The sequence below is a fragment of the Myripristis murdjan genome, chromosome 3 (genome assembly GCF_902150065.1).
Source record: "Myripristis murdjan chromosome 3, fMyrMur1.1, whole genome shotgun sequence".
Taxonomy (NCBI): domain Eukaryota; kingdom Metazoa; phylum Chordata; class Actinopteri; order Holocentriformes; family Holocentridae; genus Myripristis; species Myripristis murdjan.
This window is the reverse complement of record NC_043982.1, coordinates 10399217-10422455: the sequence shown is the minus strand read 5'-3', so window position 1 is coordinate 10422455 and position 23239 is coordinate 10399217. Positions and strand designations below refer to the sequence as shown.

Genomic DNA, 23239 nt, shown 5'->3' with positions numbered 1-23239 from the left:
AGTGTCGCTGCTGCTGCCCTCCATATGAGACACAATCCCGTTGGGGAGGACGGAACTCCTGCGCAGCGAGCAGGGAAATGCATACACTAACTTAATTTATAAGCACAGGTTTTTTTTTCTTCTTCTTCCAAGACAACCGCCAAGGAAGACATTCCACAGTGGGCTGTACTGTCGCTTATCCGAAGAGAAGAAAAAACAAAATAACTTCCTGACATGGAAGAAGGCTCCGTGAAAGCTTGACAACCCGGTGAATCGAGTTTACGAAAGTGCTCTCATATTTCAGCTGTCTGTCAGCTGGGCTAGTCGCTCGCTCGAAGCTGCTGAACGAGAAATGAACTCTTTGGACCGCTAATCAGTCGGTGGACTTTGACAGCATTTTTCTTTACAGCCAGCAGCCGCGACACCGTAATCACACCGTAAATAACAGGAGTTGTTCCTCAAGTCCGCGGCAATGGGGTAAGTCACATCCAGAGAGCGCCTAATGACACCTGCGCTGCCTGAAATGTTGTGTACTGTGGAAAATACTGCCAGTGCCTCTACAAACTCTTCAGCTCCTGTTGGGCTTTCGGATCAATTTGTTGTTGCATATTGTTTGCAATTTAGCTGTTGTTGCCTGGCGTGTGTGAAAAAGCACACCAATTTACTCTTCCACAGTCCTTTATTTATAAATTGTCTATATTGTGGGAATCTAAGAAATGACTTTAGTTGGTTGTCACAGTCTGTGAAATATAGTCCGACCATCCGCTGCGTGATATGGGATATTTTTATTGATGGTCTCTTTTGGGCTAGACGAATTACTAATGCGGACAACTGATTCCCTCTTGAATCCCACCATTCCTCTCTGTCTTTGCGTCTGTGGGAATATGCTTATGGGAGGAGGGGGTGTTATGATATGAAGGTGTCAGAGTCAACACTGCCCACGTATGACCGCAAAGGAGAGAGAGAGAGAGAGAGAGAGAGAGAGAGAGAGAGAGAGAGAGAGAGAGAGAGAGAGAGAGAGAGAGAGAGAGAGAGAGAGAGAGAGAGAGAGAGAGAGAGAGAGAGAGAGAGAGAGAGAGAGAGAGGTGGTTCTATTAGGGAGTGTGTTTGTGTGTTGTGTGCGTGTGTGTGTTGGAGGTAGTGTCCTCCTACAGCTGTTTACAGGGCAGAATACATTATTTTGCCTCAGTAGTCCACTGTTGTGTGAATGTTGAGCCTGTGCTTTGCCTCAGTTATGCAATCATTAGTCCCTTCCATACATCCAGAGTGTACAAAACAGGATTTTTGTCTCCTCTGCTTTAGCTCTGGAAATTTTAACCACTGTTATTTATATTGTGTTTTTTTTTTTTTTTTTTTTTTTTTTTTTTTTAAATTAAAATCAGAAACTGAGATAACAGCCACATGTAGCAATAATTTCTCAAAACCAAACTCTTTCTTGAATCATCTATCATCAATTTATAAATAGTTTCATTCCTGTGGTGGCAAAATAAGTGTCTCGGCTCAATTTATAAGCCAATTGATCATTTTAGTAATTATGATCAATGTGCCACCCCATGCCATGGTGCTTGTTTTTTCCACAATCAAACTTTTATTGTGTATAGAACCAGTTCAGCAGTTCTGACTCCCTGTCAAGGGTCTGGCACACTCACCAAGCAGGTTTGAAATGGAAAAGAGACGCCGTTGTATCATCTCACAGTGTCATGAAACTGCCCTGGTGAATCAGCCACAAGACAGCCGGGCAGACAATCCAAAGCGAGGAGCGCACACCTACAGAGAGAGAGGGAGAGAAACACATTTCTCATTATCATTTCCTGGTTTCAGTCAATCCCAGGCTCTGATTTCGCTTTAATAGCATACTTGTTGGATGGTGGTGGCAATTTTTGTGGCATTCAAGTTCACCATAAAAACATTTTTCAGGTTTTTTTTGGTGTAAATTGTATTTTCAAGCAGAGGAGGAAATTGAGGTTGAGTGTGCAGGCATACTTAGTAATAAGTGTGCAATCAGGTATTACACCCTGACTGTATGTGCCGGTTATGCAATGTGTGTCTCACCCTGAGTGACTACACCAGACAATATTGATAGGGTGTGTGTGTTTGACTAAGGGCCTGCAAGTATTGATCACTTGTCATGTTTTGTTAGTGGATTTAGTTGTGCCCCTGGTTTGGCCCTGAATAGTTATAGACTCACTCACTCATGTTCTATTTTTGTATTGACCCCTCTTGCCACTAGTCAGTTAGTTATCGTGTAACTATCAGCACCCTATTGACCTTGACCCTTTCATTAACAGCTATATGTTACAGCGCCCTCATTGAAAACCATTATAGCTCAATTTAATTATCACCTTTGCCTTGTCACGTAGGACGGCTGGTTTAATGAAGAGTGAAAGGTGATAATATCAGCCTACAGTATAACACTGAGTGGAGAATTGCACTATCAAAAGTTCACTTGATGTAAGATTGCTGTATTTAGAAAATAGAGGGTTTTTTTTCTTAATATAGTTTGCTTGGGAGAAAGTGATGGTAATTGTAGAGTAAGTAGACTTTAACAGCTTAAGCACTACATCTCTCTCCCTTCTGGAATCATCCAAAATAAAGCTCAGATTGCCCAAAGCCGCTGCCGGCTGAATAAGCGGTGACTGACAGCAATGCAATCAGCATATCGCTATTTAAAGTAAGCCACGCTAAGAGCAGCCCCAACACGGGGCTAGATCGTAATCTCCTGGCTGGTCAGGGAACGACAGCTAAAGGCTTACAGCCATTGATTAGGCTCTGTGACATGTGAGGTGACGGTGGGTCTCTTGGCTGCCCGGGGAGCTTTAGGTACTGTGGGAGGAGAGTGGATTGTAGATCTAAATCCTCTGTCTGGGTCTATAAGACTCAGGAGGCGAAGGTGGGAGCAGTGGGGTTGGACTCAGAGGGAAGCCTCAGCGTTTACACAGGGAAAAACGGGTAAATGAAAGGGGACAGACTGAAGGGGGATTGGACGTCTCCTCACCAGATGGTTAAGGGCTAGGAGGCCATCTGCTGCAGAGCCGTGCTTCTGTGGAGACCTCCTCACTTCCTGTTCCCCCTTGCCTTGAGATTAAGACAGGCTGTGTCCTGGTGCCTCAGTGGGGTGGGATTCATGTTATGTGGTTGCAGGTTTGAATCTGGTTTGGCTGCCAATCACTACATTCTTTGGCTCACTCTCACTCTCTCCTCCTCCCACTCTCTCTCTGTCTCTCTCTCTCCCCCTCCCTCCCTTTCTCTCTCTCTCTCTCTCTCTCTCTCTCTCTCAGTCCAATTCAGTGAGCTGTATTGGCATGAAGTACAATTCAGCATATTTTGTCAAAGCTTTGGTAGTAATCGCTAATGCTGCTGACGTTCATCGTGCTGATAAAAACAACTTCTAATAAAATACAAACAATATGATAAAACTGAATAATAATGGTAACTGAATATATAACCAGTAAAATGATAAAGAATAGGTTAATGTAAATATAAAGCAGCAAAGAGCAGAAGACAGTTTCCCATATCTCCTGTTGCTCACCACTTTATATCTAATGAAGCAGAGCTAACCTTTTAATAGATTCCAAATGCTAAAATAAAAACATAGATATGTCCCGTTTTGTAAATGTCAGGAAGAAAAGAAAAAAAAAAAGCTTAATATGAGGAGCTGTCATCTCGCTCTTGTTACCGGTGAATCCATTCAGCTATTCTGCACAGTATTTTGAATTGAATATTGCGTGTGTTAATGGGGATCTCAGGTTTCAGGCTACTGTACACTATCTAAGAGATAATGTGCCCTCTGACCTCCTGACATCATTAGTGCAGCAGCCTGGTGGGTAAAAGCCCAGGTGGTGCTGGTGTCGGTGATCCCGCAGAGCTTTCTTCTCGTGCGTGCTCGGCTTATTCAGACAGACTTAAAAGTACGCTCGCTAATGAGGCAGTGCTGTTCTCCAACAAGGCCTCGCAGGTAAAAATGATGGAGAGCCTCAGCTCTGTTCATCTGACAAATGAATTAGATTGCTTCGGCTAATGAGAATACACGTAATTAACTTCAGATGTGAGGGTTATTTTTTCATTTACAAATGAACGCTGCCTATTGAAGTCGTGATTCATTTGTTACTCATTTCTACAATTTCCATATTGCCAGAGCCACAGAGTTTGTGCACCTTTTGACCTACATATGTTTTCCATCCTCCCTTTCTGGCAGATTAGGAAGATGTTTGTTTGTTTCTTGGTCCTGAAGTAGAGATCGTCATTACTGATATTAGCACCAGCAGAGAAATAAAGAAAAAAAATTATAGCTGCCAGGAGCAATCTGTAGCTGGAAACAGCTTGGCCATTTAGTTACAGGGGGAAAAAGGAGGAGAAAATTAAATAATACATTTGAACCTGTAGAGGAACTTCACTTAAATCAGCCAGCATATGTGACTGCATTAGTGTCAATTTAATGGTTGTATCTTCCAGGAAACAATGTGCCGAATCTCACAACTTCTGTTGCCATAAGCAGGTCACAGATTTATTGAGCCAGCTAGGAAGTGATTCCATCTGTGTGTGTGTGTGTGTGTGTGTGTGTGTGTGTGTGTGTGTGTGTGTGTGTGTGTGTGTGTGTGTGTGTGTGTGTGTGTGTGTGTGTGTGTGTGTGTGTGTGTGTGTGTATTTTTGGTTGTAGGTTGTTGTTTTTTCCCTGCAATCTGACTTGATGAGTACAAGGTCTTAAAAAGCCAGAGCATTTTGAAGATGACCAGTGAGGCTAAACAATTTGTCAAAGCATGATCAAAATAACAATGTGGCCAAGTGCAATATTCAAAATGCAGCAGCAACAGCAATTTTTTGATAAAAGTAAAATATCATTATAAATGATTTATTATGGTGCTGCAGAGATGCCTTGGACTACAAATCGTGTTTTTCAGATGTAAGAAAACCTGGTACAGATCCCGGCAAAAATCACATCCTCATTTTAATTTTTTCTCTTTTTTATGGAAAATTAAAATTATGAGGCAAGAAGTTTCTTTTCCAGTAAAACCACTTAGCATATAAATAACCTCAATATTTTTATTTCTTTTGTTTGTTTGTTTGTTTGTTTTTTACTCCTTGCTCCCGGTGGTCATACTGTCCAAGAAAATCTTTTGCCACCATTACTGTAGGCTCTGATTGTGCAAAGGAGGCTAAAAGCAGTTTGAACTTATGTTGTCCAAATTGCAGCTTGCAGAATCATTAGTCGCTCACTCATTTCTGTATGTCTTTAGTATAGTTTCAAGTTAAGATCGAAAGTTTACCAAAATTTAAATTTTGCAGTTGCAAATTTTGCAAACAAATTCACACAAGAGTTTTTGGAAAGAGAGGAATACACAAACAAATGAACACATACAAAAACAAGCTTTATAGGCTCAGCTGCCCAAAGAGAGCTCGATGTAGTGTTCTCCCTCCATGTAGTTCACATGTCTAATACAAACCGTGCCACAATGGTGCATTATACACCGTCACAGGCATATGTTTTATGTTTATGACACTTTCAGGTTTACAGCGAGTGTTTTCTTCATATTCTTTTACAACATCATGATGTAAGTGGTAGATGTGATGTTGGTCCTGTCCTAGTCAGCTTGTCAGTCATGCATTTGTATTGTTGAAACACAGTCAGTCAGTATGGTTCGGCTATAATGTCATGTTTCACTGTTCATATATTGTGCACATGAACAGCATGCAAAAAACCCATATGCATTTCAAGCCCTAATTGTGTTTTATTGGTTAGACTGTTTGTTGCAGCCAACACGTGTTCACCACCCGGTCACTGGCAATAATGCTGTGTAATCTGCTGACAACAATGCCCGTTCGTGTTTTCTGGAGTATTCAAAAGGAAGCACATAATACTAAAATGGACAATAACCTTTTGAAAGCTCACTGGCATTGAGATGGTGTCTCACTAATGAAGAGATTCTATCATAGTGTTGCATGCTCATTCATATCATTTTGTCAGTGGATCTGCACTTAATGGCACCATAATTTACAGCTGACTGCTTTTTTTCCATGGTCCTCTCCAGCCCATATCACACTCAAAAAAATGACATAAAATTCAGACATTTTTTTTGTGATCTGTAAATATCTGTTGCCGACCCATTCAGAGGCAGAATAACTCCATCTGCTTCACTGCCAGTGAAGAAAGAGGAACTCTGCTGACAACTGATTTCACCAGGGAGTTTAACTCGGCAGGGTAATCCACTTCTCATCCAGGAATGAAATTGCTTGGTATGATGTGAGTGGAGGGCCAAACAGAGGACATACATAAATATTACTTTACCTGTGTGTATTTAATATATGACCCCCTAAATTTGTCTAGTTAGGTGACCTATCTTAGGTGTGTGTGTGTGTGTGTGTGTGTGTGTGTGTGTGTGTGTGTGTGTGTGTGTGTGTGTGTGTGTAGTGTTAAAGGACTTCCAGAGCATGAAAAGTAACATTCCTGTGTTCGATCTTGGTGGGAATTTGAAGAATGTTGCAGTGCACATATCTCAGACAGCTAAGATTGCTGATTTCTGTCTAGGATTTATGGCCAGTGGCCACAGTTTTTTCATACGTTGGGCTGTTCAAAGACTGACCTTGGATCCACAAATGACTTGGCAAGGTATTAACAGTTGATGTGCAGTTCTTGCCTTAGGGCAGAGCAATAGCTTACTGTGATGGATGGAGAAAGTCTGTTTGGAGAACGAGCCTGGAGTGGATTCTTCAGCCCAGGAATCTGGACAAGGCTGTTTTCACACTTGATTGCCTCATTGGAAAAACATGCCTAGATGTACCTACAGGTGCTGCATAAAACAAATACAAGGTGACTTCTACTCCTAACACAAAATTTCCATCCAAACGTATTGTCAGAAGATCCACTCTGAGCCACTCTGTTATTCACACTTCCACTGAGGGCATGGCTTAATTGAGCATTATATATATTTATCCTGAAATTTTCTGCCTCAAGCAGCAAGCTTATCCTTTTGTTAGCAGTGCTCGATGAAACTTCTGGACTTGTTGGATGGGGAATATGTTCTTTGGGTAAATCTTGGGGTAATGTGTTTAAGGGAGTGAGAGCCAGGCAGGCTTAGTCATGCATCACAGTACTGCCTGCTTCATATTCCTCCAGTAACTTGATGCAGTTAGTGTAGAATGGCACGCTAACATGGCAGCTTTTGCTGAGGGCAGCGCACTCCTCAATTTCACACAAAGTTGCATTCATACTTGTCAACTTTCTGACACTTTTCTATGTTATTACACCTCTGAAATAGGTTCATAATATGTAAAAGTGAAGCCATATAATAATGCTACCTCTTTCATAAGTAGACTTCATCTTTACAGGTCGTTATTTTGCCACTCCACTTTCCATGCAAACCCACTGCTGGTGTGTTTGACTCAGTCCTCTGGTCTCTGGCTGTCAACATATCCTACATTGTTTTGACGGTACACAAAACACTTGCTGCATCATCAGTGTGGATGGGACAAAGGTGTGTGTAGGTGTATGTGGGCAGACGGTGTAGACTGACTCAGACCTGCTCCCCAGGAGACGAGCACACGCACACCCACACACCTGTAAATTATTTAAAGCAGCAGATGGGGGTAGCGAGTGCCCAACAGTGTCAGCAGGACACAGAGAATTGAGCGGTCTTCAGAAGTCCTGAATGTTGCATCCTTTTCTTCCGTTAAATCAATCAACATAATGTGTTTTTTTTTTTTTTTTTTTTTTTTATCTGAGAAAAGCAGAAAAGCACCGACAGTTGTGTGTGAGTGCATGTGTGTGTTCAGCAGTGGCCTTTCTCTTCCCTTTTCCTGCCAGTGCAAGCTGGCTGCAGACAGTGCCACTGCAAAGGTCAGCGTCTATGTGTGTGTTTGTATGTGTATGTGTAAAGCGACAACAGTGATCTGTATAATGGGTTTTGTTGCTTCCAAAGCAGATGAGGACTGAGATTAGGCTTAGAGGGGACAGTGAATTTATTAGGCTTTCATTTCTGGGACAACCATAATCCTAATGAAAGTAACAGCTTTATTAGCTTACGAATTTTTGTGTCATGTCTGTGTGAAATTATTTTCACCAGGACTTCACAATGTTAAGTGCATTAAAGTAATAATCCATGAGGTTTTCATATAGTAAATTTAAGTTTTCTACTCTCTTTGGCTGATTGATATAACACATTAGGTGTCCAGCCTACACCCTGTCCTTGAAAGCTTTTAAATATGTTCTTCTCATGTCTGGTAGGTCTTTCCTAGGGAAGAATCCATTGTGTTTTACATTTCCAGCAACATCAACACTAATTGGTTAGAAATAAACTTTCAGAAAATGGAGCATTTACCTTGCGATTTGTTTGTCTGGTTATAGTGTGTTGGCCTTCAAAAAACGTTCAGATAAAAGATGTGGAGGCCCACACCTCAATAATTAATGCAAAAGCTTCTAATTAATCAATTCATACAAGGCGGATATGTTTTGGCTCATGCCGTTTTCAAAGCTGTTATCATGGCAATGATATAGCAATAATGATGCTGAGGATGACGTGAGCCAAAACATGTCTGCTTCGAATAAATTATTAGCTAGAAATTTTTACATTATTTGAGTGCAAGCCTCCGCGTATTTTGACTTTATCTGTAGGAATAAAGTTTTAATTTGAGCTCCTAGATGACAAATATAGGTGCAGCCTTTCAAATTGTATATAATTACTCCACGCCTGCACTGTGAAACCCATTATCTTAGATGACATGTTGCATCCATGAAAGAATTTTTGCTACACCTAACAAAGCAAAGTGCTACTTGCCAGTTCGGCACCTTTTCACCCGCACCACGCAGACTGATGAAACGCTTGTGTGCCCAATAGGAACAACAAGGGAAGTAGTCAGTCAGGAAGTTATAGAAAATTACACAGCACCAGTCTCAAGTTATATAATCAGCCTAGAAGGTGGAACAGCTCTCTCCTGGAAAAGTGTTGAATCAAGTGGGCATACCATGTGCAGTAAACCATCTTGATAACAAGCTAGAAATGGATCTACCCCCTCTTCTCGAGAATTCTGCCTTTTTTTTTTTTTACGCTACCCAGAAAGCATCTAATCAAGAGATGTCCTGTGCCAAGCCGCAAAGTGCATCTGAAAGATGCATTACTTTCACATTTTCATTTCCAGCAACCGTGGTTGCTACTTCCGCTCTTTCTCCCCCATACTCTTCACCCACATCCATCTTGAAGTTCTTGAAGTGTCCTCTGATCACACTCCAACTTATGCCTTTCTGTTGGAACATGGTACAGAAACATCTCGAGCAAAACTGCCCACCTACAGTAAAAATTTTACATACTGGGTATAGTTCTGATGAAGCTTTACTGCTAAAGAACAGTATTTGTAGTGTTTGTATTTATTTCAATGTTAAATGCCTATTTGATGACATTTACAGGTTGTCTGTAACTAAGACTATGATTGCACTACATGTGCTGCCCCCCACCTGCTATTTTAGTTGCACTTTTTCAAGCACCATTCACTGATGTGAGAGCCTTGAATCTTGTAAAGTGAGATAATTGTCATGAAGTTGTTTTTGTTTGTTTAAATGTGATGTTTGATGCTCTAAACAGGAAGCAGAGACAGGAGAAGGGGATTTGTGAACACTTCAACAGCTCTCAACTCTTGTTAGGCTGTGTGTGTGTGTGAGAGAGAGAGAGAGATAGAGAGAGAGAGAGAGAGAGAGAGAGAGGGAGGGAGAGAGGGAGAGAGAGAGACAGAGAGAGACAGAGTGTTTGAGAGAGAGAAGGGTAATGACTGTCTTGACAGAGCGAGGGAGAGAGAACAGTGTCTGTGTGTGTGCTGTGTAGGCCACGCAAAAGAGAAACATCTCCGCTGTCATTTTTTTGGTATAAGATCATAAAAGTTTAACAACTAGTCTAATTCTTCATGTTTTTCCCAACTTCCACCACTGCGGCGAGTTGGGGAAAACATGCTGATGTTCTCCTAAAACACACAAGCAATGAGCTCCTCACAGCTGGGGGGCAGATCAAACAGATATGCTGTCTTTACTGTGTTAGTGATCTGTTTTAATTTACAGCCTCTACCAGTGCTAAATGATTAGTTCACACCCACACAGATAAACTGACACCAATTTGAACTTTTCCACACTGAGACTGAGAAATCTGGGAAACCATGTTGTAACGAGAGAAAAAGGCAAGACGTATCAAGAATCAAACACACACACACACACACACACACACACACACACGCTGGACATGGTATTTAGATTTCAGCACTCAAATGAATATATGAGTTCGGTTTCCCCAGTGTTATAGTCTCTGAAATGACTGTAATGAGAAGTCCGTCAGTGCTCTCTTTTATTTGTTATTTCAGTTATACGAGAATGGTAGTTCATCATAATGGTTTAGTTTTGGTCTTGACAGTGACTACCTGCTGTTGACTGATTGAATTTATTTGATAATCTTAAAAAACAAGTGCATGATGAGGATTGAGTCAGAAAAACATCCTCATATGGTTTAAAAAACCATTGAGGACGACACAATAGAGCTCCAAAGCGCGTATCCATTGTCATCTCTGGGTTTTGATAGAAAATATCTCTTTTCACATTGGAGTGAACAGCTTAGAGATGCTAATTCTCATATTACCATATGACTCACATGTATACTGCAGTCACCACCTGACAACCTTGTAGCTTGTGTTTTGTTGATTTTCATGTTTTCACTTCAGCTGGAGGATCACATGCTGCTTTGTGGGTTGAGAACAATCTCCTACCTCTTAGGCGTATGAAACGCTTTCAAAGCCACTTAATAATGTGAAAAAGGCATTGCTATATGTTAGCTAAAACCAAGGCTGTCCCTGAAAATTTGACATTTCAGAGAAACGAGGTTTTCACAGCACCGGAAATAAGCTTCACAGTGTGATCTGTTCAAGCGAGGCTTAGAGCTCGTCCTTTGTTGCCACAAGTAGCTAATTGCAGATTATAGTCCCTAATGTATTTGTGGCACAGTGGATATCTTCCATTAGACAATAATTCCCACCGAGACTGAAACACACACACACACACACAGACAGGTGCATACTTTTACCCAAACACACAGAGATGTGTTACTGTAGCCTGGCCTGTGCTGTGAGGGCAGGAGCTGTTTATGTGCTAATGGCTGTGGGTTGCCATGAGGATTTAGGGGTACGTGTTGCATTAGCACCTGTCCCTCCATGCTGGGACACGCAGGGCGTCACATCTCTGGGGATAGCACAGCCCCACTATAGGCATCATGTGATGGACAGATGGTAGCTGAGCACCCAGTAAAGCAGATATTGGAGTATTTTGAGATATGGGCTAACTGCGTGTTCTGGCTTTGTTTTTAATGTTGTTTTGTCTTGAATTTTTTCTGTTGTCACGCATAAATTCTTTATTTTATCTGACCTGCAGGCATGTCCCTCTCATGTTGTCTCACTCTCTCCTCTCTCTCTCTCTCTCTGGTCTCCAGGGAGCAGCCGATCTTCACCACCAGGGCCCACGTCTTCCAGATTGACCCTAACACCAAGAAGAACTGGGTCCCTGCCAGCAAGCAGGCTGTCACCGTCTCCTATTTTTATGACAGCACGCGCAACAGCTACCGCATCATCAGTGTGGATGGATCCAAGGTGTGTGTGTGTGTGTGTGTGCACATATGTGTGCCTTTGTTTGTGCTCATGCATGCATGTGTGCATGGGGCATGTGTGGGGTAGCTGAGGTGTGTATTAGACTTGAACTACAGTGACAGCAACAAAGAATTTGCTTTTATTATCCTTTGGTCTCTGTCACCTACTGTTTCACTGGTAGATTGTTTGAGGTGTGTGTGTGTGTGTGTTTGTGTGTCTATGTGTGAGAATGTGAGAGAGAAGACAGGATACACTTGACTGCTCCTACGAGAGATAATCGGGGCTAAAAAAGAGTTCTCAGTGGAAGAAATAAAAAAAAGAAGAATTTGCAGTGAAGCATCTTAATGTTAAATTTGCACTCCCTTTGATCAGCGTCCATCTAAGACTGGACCAATCAGCACTTGATGTGTTCTCCTGCTTCTGCAGCGAGTCCTCTGTGTGTGTGTGTGTGTGTGTGTGTGTGTGTGTCGCTCGGCATTCATCACCATCGCTCTGCCTCATAAAATACATTGATGATTCTTAAGCAAAGTAACAGAGGATAAGAGATAACTGGTCATGCCTGTAATGTCAGATTTTACAAATCACAACCATATAGAACCGAGACTCGCATAGTAGCACGTAGAGTGTGATTTAGCCGACTGCCTGCGTGGAGACAGATGAGTTTATTGAAGGCTTACACTTTCATGTTTACAGTTCAGAAACTCACAGCATGGCACCATTACAACTGTCAGCTTGAAATCAGAAACTGAACACCAGCAAAGATCATCACCCTAACAAATTAATGTTCTTAGTGGTTCATAAGCAAAAGCAAAACAGAGCTTTACCAATAAAATGATTTGATTTGATTTGATTCCTCTCTTGGCTCCTCCGCACCCCTCCCTGCTCATGAAAGCCGCATACCAAAGTGCAGACTGTAGAGTACTGCCTGGCAGCGACACCACAATTAGGCTGCTTTTTTTTTCTTCGCTCCAGGCTCGTGGGCCCCTGGCCACATGTGGGACTTTAGCCTTAATAGCCTGTGCGTAAACACGGCCACACACACACATAAATCGTTGTTCCAGCCCCATGTGCCGTGGCCAATATGAAATCTGCCAGATAGGCTGTTGCATCATCCCAACATGACAGGAGCATGATGTTAAAATGAAATCAAACGTGTAGTAGATGCCATAGCATACATGTATCCCATGTTCATGCCACTTCCTCCATTAACTGAAGAGGTAGATTATGTGTTTCCATGGTGATCACAGTCTTCGCTCCATCAGAAGCTGTAGGGGTGTGATGGGAACGAGATCCATCTGCTGACGTTAGTGGACTGTCACCTTTTGCACTGACATGAATTACACCGATTACCCCCTCAGCCACTTCAGTGACAGAACAAGCCAGCAGTTATTTGTGTGTTTACTCTCTCAGATGTGCTCTTTTCCCAGCTGACTGTTTGGTTAAAAGGCCTGTGGAGTTGGGTGTTAGGATTAAACCCGTCCTTCAACCCAACAGTTGATGGATAGGTGTCAGAAGACTGAAACGTTGACTCTTGTGTGTGCAGAGTATGTTATTTGCACATCATATTTTGTTTTTGTGCCAAGGAAAGGGCCCTTGTGAACAAATTTATACTAACTGCACTTTGAATTTATTTGTGTGCACCACAGTGAATTTCAGTGAATTCTCCACTCTTATACAATCGATAAATTTATTATGCTTTAATATCTGACAACACATTTTACACCACTGTTTCCAGCATGTCAGCATGCTTTATTTTTAAAAGCATAAAAATTTACAACAGGATATACATGCATCATTCCCTGATTCCTGCATAGTTTAGTCAAGCTTTGTCAGATTCATAACAAGCCTCTCCCACAGCTCCAAGCCAGAGAGGCAAGACTCTGTACTCTAATCTGTAATGTCATCAAGCCACATTTTCTGGAGTTACGCCACTGACAATAACTGAAGACCTTAATCGCTGTCAACCTTAATAGCATGTTTTCTCCTGCAGGCAGGTTTCTTATCAAAAAATCTCGTTATTATTTTTATTTTTGCAAAGATTTTATAGTCTCAGAAATTAATAATGGATTTTACATCCTTCTTCCTGGATGAGATTAATCTATTTTTGTGCACATCAAGTAGACCTTCAGGGCATTTTTTTCTCCTCCGCTCTCCTACTCCTGCTGCCCTGTCTGGCCCGCTGTCTTGCCGCTCCGCTGTAACTTTAAGTAAGGGAGTTTACATCGTGCCAGGTCTGTAGGTAACACTTATTTGTGAAGTATAACTTGGGGACAGGAAACAATGGTAGCAGAATTAAATAGTTGGCTCAAGCTGATTTTTATCTGATACATGGCCTCTTTCTGCTCAATTCAAATGAGGCAAAGTGTTGTCAATATGAGCAAACTAATTGAAAGCAGAGGAATAGTGAGTCATATCAAATAAGTGTTAAATTAAAGTTTTTAGTTGCCAGGGAGACAGGTCTGTCTGGGAGAATTGCCTTTTGGTGCTGCATGCACTGACTAAGACAGACTGTCAGCTTATATTTGCCCGTCCATCATGGTGAGGGCAACTTGCCGATGATGATATGGCAAGTAGAAGAGCATATCAGCACATTTGACTCTTATTCTAACTCGTCCTGAATAGTACTCCTGAAATAGGGATGTACCAAGTATACTATGACAACACAACGCTGATTTTGCTAGCTGTGCTTTATGAATTATCACAAATGTGATGTTCGCAGACCCCTGAGCCAATTATTTGGAAAACTAAGATATTTCTCAAAGTTTTAGACAGATCTGCTCTTGAGTACTTCCTGTCTTTTCTCTGCTTTTTCCATCTGCACAATAGAACTGTCCCTTTTACCGCCTTGCCACAGTAAACATTACAAAATGCCATGAATAACATTTTAAAACATTTTTCATAGCAAAATGTCACTGTATTCAAATATATATGCAGTGTGAAACATTCAATGCAAAAACAAGCTTAGATGTGAAATTTTAAATTAAAGCTAACTCACTAATTCAGTGGAGCTTTTGGGAGGGGAATTGCTTGGCTCCAAAATTTTGTAACAGTCATGTTGCAGTGATCAGGAGGCAGCACTACCCAGATTTGAGTAATTGTTCTGCGGTGTTACCTAATACATCCACCGGTGGTACATTTAAAAATAAAGTTCTTTGATGAAATGCTGGCTGAACAAGTTAGAAAATATTATCATTTTTATTATGGCTCCAGTCGCGATTGTAAGACCAAACAAAGTGTTCACATGCATTCGGTGAGTGAGTTTCTGAGGACTGATGCTGGTGTTTGAGAGCAAAAAATGGGAAAACCTCTGTGAAAGAATTGTGAAGGTCAAGAGGGAAATGAAGAGAAGTGGAGGTGCTGCATTCTGTTCCAGTTATTTCTCTGCTTATGTAAGAAAACAGCAAGGTCCCTGCGAGGCATGAGCTGTTCTCATGTGCTTGTAGAGTGAGTATGGAGAGATGCAGTGCAACAGGTGTTTCCAGTGGTTGGCAGACATACAGAAATATTTAGAAGTGCATTTCTTCATCCATATCGTGCCTTTTCCTGATTAGCAATCTCAATATTCTCTTCTGCTGCCTTGTTTGATTGAGAGATGCACTGACCGTTGTCTCTTCTTGCTGTGCCTCCGATAATAATCTCATCAACTCCTCTTCAACAACAGGACTGTTACTTTCATGCTGCCAGTTTGTTGCCAAAATTAGGGCGACAGGCCTTATATTAAACTAAAACACAGAAATCTGCAGATAGCGGGTTACAATGTGGCAAACAAACAAAACTACAAAAAAAGTGAACAAGTTAGTTAGTCAAGTTTTACAAAGACCATACCTGTCGTCTGCACCAAAAACGTTCCAAAACCCCGAAGTAAACGACAAATCTGTCCTAGCAGGCAGCCAACCAACCTTTATTTTGCTTGGATCGTATTGGCTAGTAGACAGAGAGACCAAGTTTGAAAACAGGCAAAGACTGGAGAATGTTTATGAGCAAAGCGTTCAAATGTTAGCGTCTCATAAAGTTTCTGGCCAGAGGGGCCAGTGACCTTTACTGATATATCAGCCAAAGACAAATTTTACCAGCATTTGACGCTCGGCAGGTGGTGACTTGGGACCCCGCCACCCTCCGCCCAAAAAACTTGTCTCATGCTCTACGTCTTTGATCTTAGTTTAAGCTTTACCCTGACTCTGCAAATTCTGTGTACCCTCCAGACACATAATCAGCCAAGTAAGAAATCTCCTAAGAAATCTCCTATACCCTCCTGGCTGTGTTGCAGCTTCTCACTGACCCTTAGGCCAGTGGCCAGCTGAGCCTCGCTCTGCGCCTCCTGTGCCACTTGATACACAGCCCAGCTCACCGCCCTTACAGCTGCCCCTGTCACTCTTCTCTGTCTCTCTTCCACACACTCCCACTCTCGCTCGCTCACTCAGTCACTCACATACGCAGTCGTGCAGTCAAACTTGCCAGCATACACTGACAGGGCCTGAAAAGATGGAGGCGTCCTGATGGTCCAGCCTGCTAATGTACAGATCATGAAGTCCAGCCTCCATATGTTGGATTTTGTCTATATGCATGTCTCTGTGGGTGGGAACTGTACAATCAAGGCACAGCAACCACAATACAAGTCAATTAACCTGTTTTAAAAATCTGTTGTGATTGGAAGTGGGAGAGATCAGAGTGAGCTGCAGGTGAATAGAGCAGGACGCTGATACAGACTGTAGGTTTGTGTCGGGCAGTTTCAGTGGCATAAAGTCGGTCATGGTCTACTCTCCTCGTTATCCTATTACACACCAAATTAATGACAGAGTTGGCAGGATCAGCACCACAGTCATAAACTGTTACTTTAACGTCTTCCTTTTTGACTCTGTCTGTAGTTGAATAAAAAAATAAATAATAAAAAAAAAACAACGTGCCTAGTCTTAGGCTTTTATTTCTCATTACTTATTTCTATCATTTTTGCAGTCAGTTACTTGCCTTTTCTCTCATGATATTTGTGACTCAAAGTATTTTATTCCAGATTTGACGAATATTTATTACTGAGAGTATTTATGCTTTTGTGCATGATTTTTTTTTTCATATGCTAATTTCTCTTCATATTGTTGACAAAGGAAAACTAAGTGACTGAGTAATCCATGGCATGCTGACAACAATGCTCTGAGTGCTGAATAATGAACTGGTGTGAAATATTTGTCATAGGCCAGCGTCGCTCAGCTTCGTAGAGGGCAAGGTAAACAAACAGGAATACACAAGTATTTGAGCTTATCTGTGGTTTCTATGCAAATGAGTAATCCCTTCTAGGATTATGGTTCTACTATCCACGGTGAATGAAATGCCACTAAATGATTCCATAAGTGTTACAATAATGTAAACTGTATACCGCAACAGTTTTGGTCAGTAGATCTCAACCTAAATCAAATCAATTTGATTTGATTTAGGTTTTAGTTGCATTGTAAAGAGGCCATGCTAATTTGCATAGAAACGACAACCTAAAGATGAATTGAAATGGTTCTTTATTTTTGTGTACCTGGCCCTCTAAAGTGTTGAGTAGAGCTGCTTCTTCACCTCACCGAAGTCAATTAAAGACACCCAGAAGCTGCTTTAACTTGCCACGTATCACCTTGGTCACCAAGAGTTTTCCTTTAAATTGTGCTCTGTCTGTATATTGCAAATTGGCATTCCCATAGCTCATTTTAGACCGCCACAAAAGTAGTTCCAAGTAGTTCCATGGCAACTTCTCGGGCAATTTTTACACATCTTCTTAATGCTGTAATTCATGTTTTGTCATACTTTCAGGGCTGCAAACTTAAGATGGTTGAGATAGGCCAAGTGGGTCCTTCTCCACAGATTTTTACAAATTTAATTTCATTTAACATATCTCTAAATTAATAAATCACATGCAACTGCCTCCCAACTTGGGCCATGCATCCTCTCAAAGAGATAGACAGACATAAACTATGTAGGACTACTTTCTTCCACCAGCCACAGTGACAGGTACCTGAAAATGTGTAGTCACTTTTTTCAGTACAACAATCAATCAGTAAAGTGCAGCCGAAAAAAATACAAATGTCCTGCATTAGTTAACTAAATGTAGATAAGTAAATCCTGAGTATTTCTAAATGGATATTGCAATACATGAACAGCTCACATCCCACTTACACTATACAGATGACAGATTGTAGAGAGAGCTCCACTGTAGTCATGTTAGACCTTTAGAGCTTTGATAAATTATCCAGACCTGTTATTTTTTGCCATCAGTCTACACAATATCCTATCATTGTAAAGTAAAAAATATATATATTCAAACTCTTTATTTAGTACATTGAAGAATTGTCTCTGACAGCAGGTACAGTTTTGAATCATCTTGCCTTTACCAGCTTTGCATATCTGGATTTTGGGAAGTTTCTCCCACTCTTCTTCACAGTTTCAAGCTCTGTCAGATTTGATGGGCGGTGTTGGTGAACTGCAGTCTTCAGGTCTCTCCTCAGATTTTCAATTGGGTTCATGTCTTCACTGTCTGGTTCACTCGAGGACATTCAGAGACTTGTCATGAAGCCACTACAGAGTTATCTTGGCTGGCCGGGTGCTTGAGATGTTATTGTCATGCTGAAAGGTGAATCTTTGCCTCGGTATGAGGTTGTGCGCACACACTTAAGCAGGTTTTCTGCAAGGACCTCTCTCTATTTGGCTCTGTTAATCCTGACCGATGTTCCAGTCCCCACCTCTAAGAAGCATCCCCATAGCATAATGCTGCCTGCACCATATTTCACTGTAGGGAGGGTATATGTCAAGATATGATGAGCAATACTTGTTTTTTGACAGGCACAGTGCTTGACATTCAGGCTGAAAAATTCAATTTTTGTTTCATCAGGCCAGAGAAACTGACAAACCCCATGTGGGTCTTCATATGCCTTTTACTGCGGAGAGGCTTTCATCTTGTACCTTTACTATAATGACATGACTGATCAAGTGCTACAGAGATGGTTGTCCTTCTGGCAGATTCTGCCTTCTCTGCTTCTCTGCCCAGGAACTCTGAGACTCTGTTAGAGAGGCTGGTGGGTTCTTGGTCATCTGCCCGACCAAAACCCTTTTTGTCTGCTGACTGAGTTTGGCTGGACGGACCAGCTCTGGAAAGGCTGTTGGCCAATCTAGGCTTCTTCCAGTTCACAGTTTTGGAGCCCACGATGGTCCTAGGATATTTCAGTGCTTTGGTAATTTTCTTATACTCTTCCCCATATCTAAGCTCCAGCACAATTGACCAATCCAGAGTCCCGCCCTCCTTAATTATCGTTGCTAGGTCAGACAAGGTTAATGTGTTTGTCCACAGAGAAAGTAAAGCTTTTAACAGTTCTTTCTTCCTGTGTTTGTTCCCACAGTTTGAATCAACCATGCGACATGTTATATATCAAACTGTCCAGTGTCCAGTGTCTTCTGCTGAATCTCATATGAATGTTAAAGCAGTTGACAGTGAATGGTAAATATTTGTCCAAGAATAAAACAGAACGTACTTAGTGCAAAGACAGTAGGTTGCCCAAACAGCCAAATTCGCAGAAAGGCAACTAGACATTACCCTTTTCTGCGACATGCTTACTCTCTTTTTCTTTGCTATACCTAGTTACCATTTTCTCCTGCAATGGTCCAGTTTTTCCATAACAATCATAAAAGTCTTATCTTGTCTTAAAACTGTTAAATATTCACCGAGCTGCTTTTGATGAGGTCTGCAAATGTTGTTCAAGGTCAAGCCTTGGACAGAGTGATGAAAATCAGACTTATTTGATGAGTGACCATCTTTGATTTAATCCTTGACGAGGGAGAACAACCTGAATCAATGATAAAGTAATGTCTAAAAAAATGACACTGACAAAAAACTGACACAATCATTATTAGCTTTTTCATGTGCGTGAAATTATTTTCCCAAGGAGCCATTAGGTCTGTGTGAATGTAAGTTTAAAGCCTCAGTAAGAGGCTATTGATTGTGTGCTAATGTCTTATTTCAGTGAGGTCTGTGGTTTCTGGGTCGCTGTGCCCTGGAAAGATTCAGTGTTAAGTGTTTTTAACACTTCAGCCACTGAAGATATGGAGAGAAATACAGAGACAGTGGGGGCGTAGGAAAGGACAAGAGTCTGTCAGTAATTTGAATTCTCAAATCCTATGTTCAGCGCCATGTTGCTATGAGACAAGAGCTGCATTGTTATTAAACTGTCTTATATTGTCACTTAATTGTTGGGATAATTTGCACGTGTTGTTTCAAACTTATGTTGTATCCCTGTTGTGAGTGTATGTAGGTTTCTGTGCATGTGCTAGGAGAAACTGAAGGGGTGTCTGTGTGTGTGTGTGTTACATGCATTTAGGCTTAGACATGTCTGTTTGCAATGGTGCAATAACAAAGACACTGAGGCACAAATCAGTGGCATAGTCAAGCCCAGTCTGCTTAAGTTGGTATTGTATTAGATAAGGTCCTACTGGTTAATGCTGCTGCCATGTGCTAATTATTTCTTTACAATTTCATACTGCTGCACGTGTTTCCTGGCAGCTGATGTACCACATAGCTACAACAGCTGAGCATTTACTTTAGCAGATATGGATGGGAGTTATTTGACCACTTAGAGGTTAGTGGGTCAGCAATCACAAGTGCATCGTGTGTGTGTGTGTGTGTGTGTGTGTGTGTGTGTGTGCGTGTGTGTGTGTGTGCGTGTGTGTGTGTGCGTGTGCGTGTGCGTGTGCGTGTGCGTGTGCGTGTGCGTGTGTGTGTGCGTGTGTGTGTGCGCCTCACTGGGAGATAGGAGACATCTCCATTTTAAGACTGGTATTCTTTGATCCTCAAGGGAATGTGATACACGGTGACAGTCTCACAGCAGTAAATCTGATTGTGCTTAGATTGGTGTCCCCCTCCAAGGAATAAGCACAATCTCAATCTGCCCTTCAGCATTCTGCTTGTTGATTTTATTTTATGTTTTTATTGTTATCATGGAAACTGTGTTTCCTTCCATACTGAGTAAAGAGAAGATAGAACCTTTATGTGCAAGGATTATTTTCTAGTAAATAGTTGTGAAATATTTGAGAGATTTTAATTGCTTTGGTGTTTAGAGAGAATCTCAAGCATTTACATGAATCTGTATCACTTTAAGAAGTGGACCATCTTCACAATCCAAGAGAAATCTATGAGCAGTTACTCTTCCAGTACCACAAAATGTTTGTGGTGGACACAGCTGATGAATTTTAAAAACAAACAAAAAAAAAAACAAAAACAAACAAACAAACAAAAAAAACAGCCTCTTATATCCTAATCCTAATCAGACTGTCAGTGTAGGCATGATGTAAAATTAGTAATCTTGTGTAATTTAGAGAGTGTGGTGGGGTGGTTAGAGTAGGTGGCCTTCTGTCAAAAGCAAAACATAACAGATTTACTTTTGTTTTTGTTTGGTAAAAACTGCCAGGACTCTCCCTCTAATGTGTCTTGGCTAGATGACACACATCATGATCAAAATCCAACATATATCATCAGGAGGTGGACATGTTTCAGTTGCAGCATTTGTTAATTAAACTGGAAGTGTAAATCTTCCAGTGGCTACCATATATTATCTGATCAAGTTAATGGACTATGCCAGTGATTTTGAATGTTTGGCCTGTTTACTACAATTTCCCCACATTTTACACTGAAACAAACTATTTTGCAAATCATGATGGGATAATAAAGATTTCACTACATATAATGAAAATCCCTCCATTATCAAATGCAAAATTTTGGTTGAAACACACACTGTATAATGTCCTGCCTCTTTGGCTAACAAAGTTAACACCATTCATGAACCACAGAACTAATGATTGGCCATGTAAAGCAAACCATTTTACAGCAGAGGGACCACTTCACTCCACCCAAAACACAAACAGTGCTGCTGCTTTTAGGAAAACGAATTTGGACGACTTTATTACGGGGATGAAATGCTGGTGTGAAGAAAGTTTCTTCATATCATAGTAGAATGAACGGAAACCAATGGCTGGTTAAAAATCTTTTATACATTCGTAGAGTTTATACATTCGTAGATATTGTGCTAATGCAGAGTCACTTGCATGGTCCCTCTTAACAAGTGTGTCATGATGACCTCATTATCCTGACATTATCCTGACAGGTGATTATCAACAGCACCATCACACCCAACATGACCTTCACCAAGACATCGCAGAAGTTTGGCCAATGGGCCGACAGCAGGGCCAACACTGTCTTTGGCCTGGGCTTTGCCTCAGAGCAGCAACTGGCCAAGGTGAGTACAGAAAATACTGCAGCAGCACCAAAGGTCACACAAACGTCTCATATAGCTGAGATGGACCTTTGACAATTTAAATTCAGTTTAATAAATCATGCAAATAATCACAGTATTAATTTGCTCTTCACTGGGGGAAATGGCAGGCTTTGGAGAAAAGTTTCAAGGGCAGATGGAATATGTTTCTTAATTCTCCCTATCCATAAGATAATTGGCTGTGCCTTTTCTCAGTCTCCCAGCTCATCTTCTTAGTCTACCTTGAGTTTCCAACAACTGAAGGCAACATGGCCTGCTCTTTACATCCTCACAACACCCCTCTCATATATTTTCAGTTTGCTGAGAAGTTCCAGGAGGTGAAAGAAGCAGCCAAGCTAGCGAGGGACAAATCTCAAGAGAAGGTGGAGACATCGAGTAATCACTCCCAGGTAAATTATATTTTGTGGCGGTCTGAAATTCTGATTCAGCACCATACCTGTGCTTTCCAAACATTGCACAGCTACAGTCAAAGTGTTTCCAAGTGTTTCAGCTCACTTTCCCCTGAAAAACACAGAAGTGCATTGGGTCTGTGTTTGAAATAATGATTTTAACGTGATCAAATATTCAAATAAGAATAGCTTTAATGCTCCACACTGCAGTAGAACCAAAGGTGGGACTATCACACAGATGCATGGAAACTAAGCCAGAAGCGCAATCATAGGAACTACATGCTTAATATAAAATTTTGATTATATGTCAGTCATTGCCTGTAAAGCTGTATTAATGTATTTTACCTACACAATACAGAGATCATTTGTGTAATAATAGCCTGGTGCATGATTTGTAATGAGTACTGAGGAGTTGGAAATGTTAAAGGTGATCCCAAACCGCTTATCACCCGGGGCCTCATTTATAAAACTGTGCGTGGATTCCTCACTAAAAGGTTAAGTAAGCACGAAACAGGAAAAGTGGCACGCCTGGGGCCTTGAGACAATACAGCTCACTGCTCCAGACGGGCGTCTATCATCAATAATTACACTAGTCGACATTACTGGAGTGGTGCCAGAGAAGGAGGGAGACCCTTGTTTGGCTGGTAATACTGCAGGTGAACCAGGTAGGATATAGGCCACTGTTTCACCCTGTTTAGGCAAAAATACTGCACCAAACAACAGTCTGTATTCTTCACACTGTATTGGTGTGTTACATTTATTATGCCTATCAGCATAGCTAGTGTAATGCATCTTATATGCCCGACCTGTGCCAAAACAGCTATGTGGGGGTCATAACGCACCACCAGCTCTTTAATATTATTCCTTTGGCAATCAGTCCATTTGTTTGTGCCCTCAATTTGTCGTAGCTATTGGGTCCCACCGCTTGTCATCACGCCTAATTACTAACCAAGAGATGGTTCTTCGATGATCTTGATGTTTAGG

The 23239-nt window shown here is 41.4% G+C and overlaps 1 protein-coding gene across 2 annotated transcripts in view; it reads left to right on the top strand.

Moving 5' to 3' along the window:
* homer2 (homer scaffold protein 2) overlaps window positions 1-23239 on the top strand; it is a 35604-nt gene that overhangs the window by 493 nt on the left and 11872 nt on the right. Inside the window, exons 1-4 of one of the 2 annotated variants that reach the window (XM_030044196.1) lie at window positions 6-456; window positions 11427-11583; window positions 21699-21830; window positions 22163-22255. In XM_030044196.1, coding sequence (XP_029900056.1) covers window positions 452-456; window positions 11427-11583; window positions 21699-21830; window positions 22163-22255 — 387 coding nt within the window. In that variant the 5' untranslated portion in view covers window positions 6-451. Of the gene's footprint in view, window positions 1-5; window positions 457-11426; window positions 11584-21698; window positions 21831-22162; window positions 22256-23239 lie in introns of those variants that run through there. The other variant, XM_030044203.1, reaches the window with a different exon arrangement.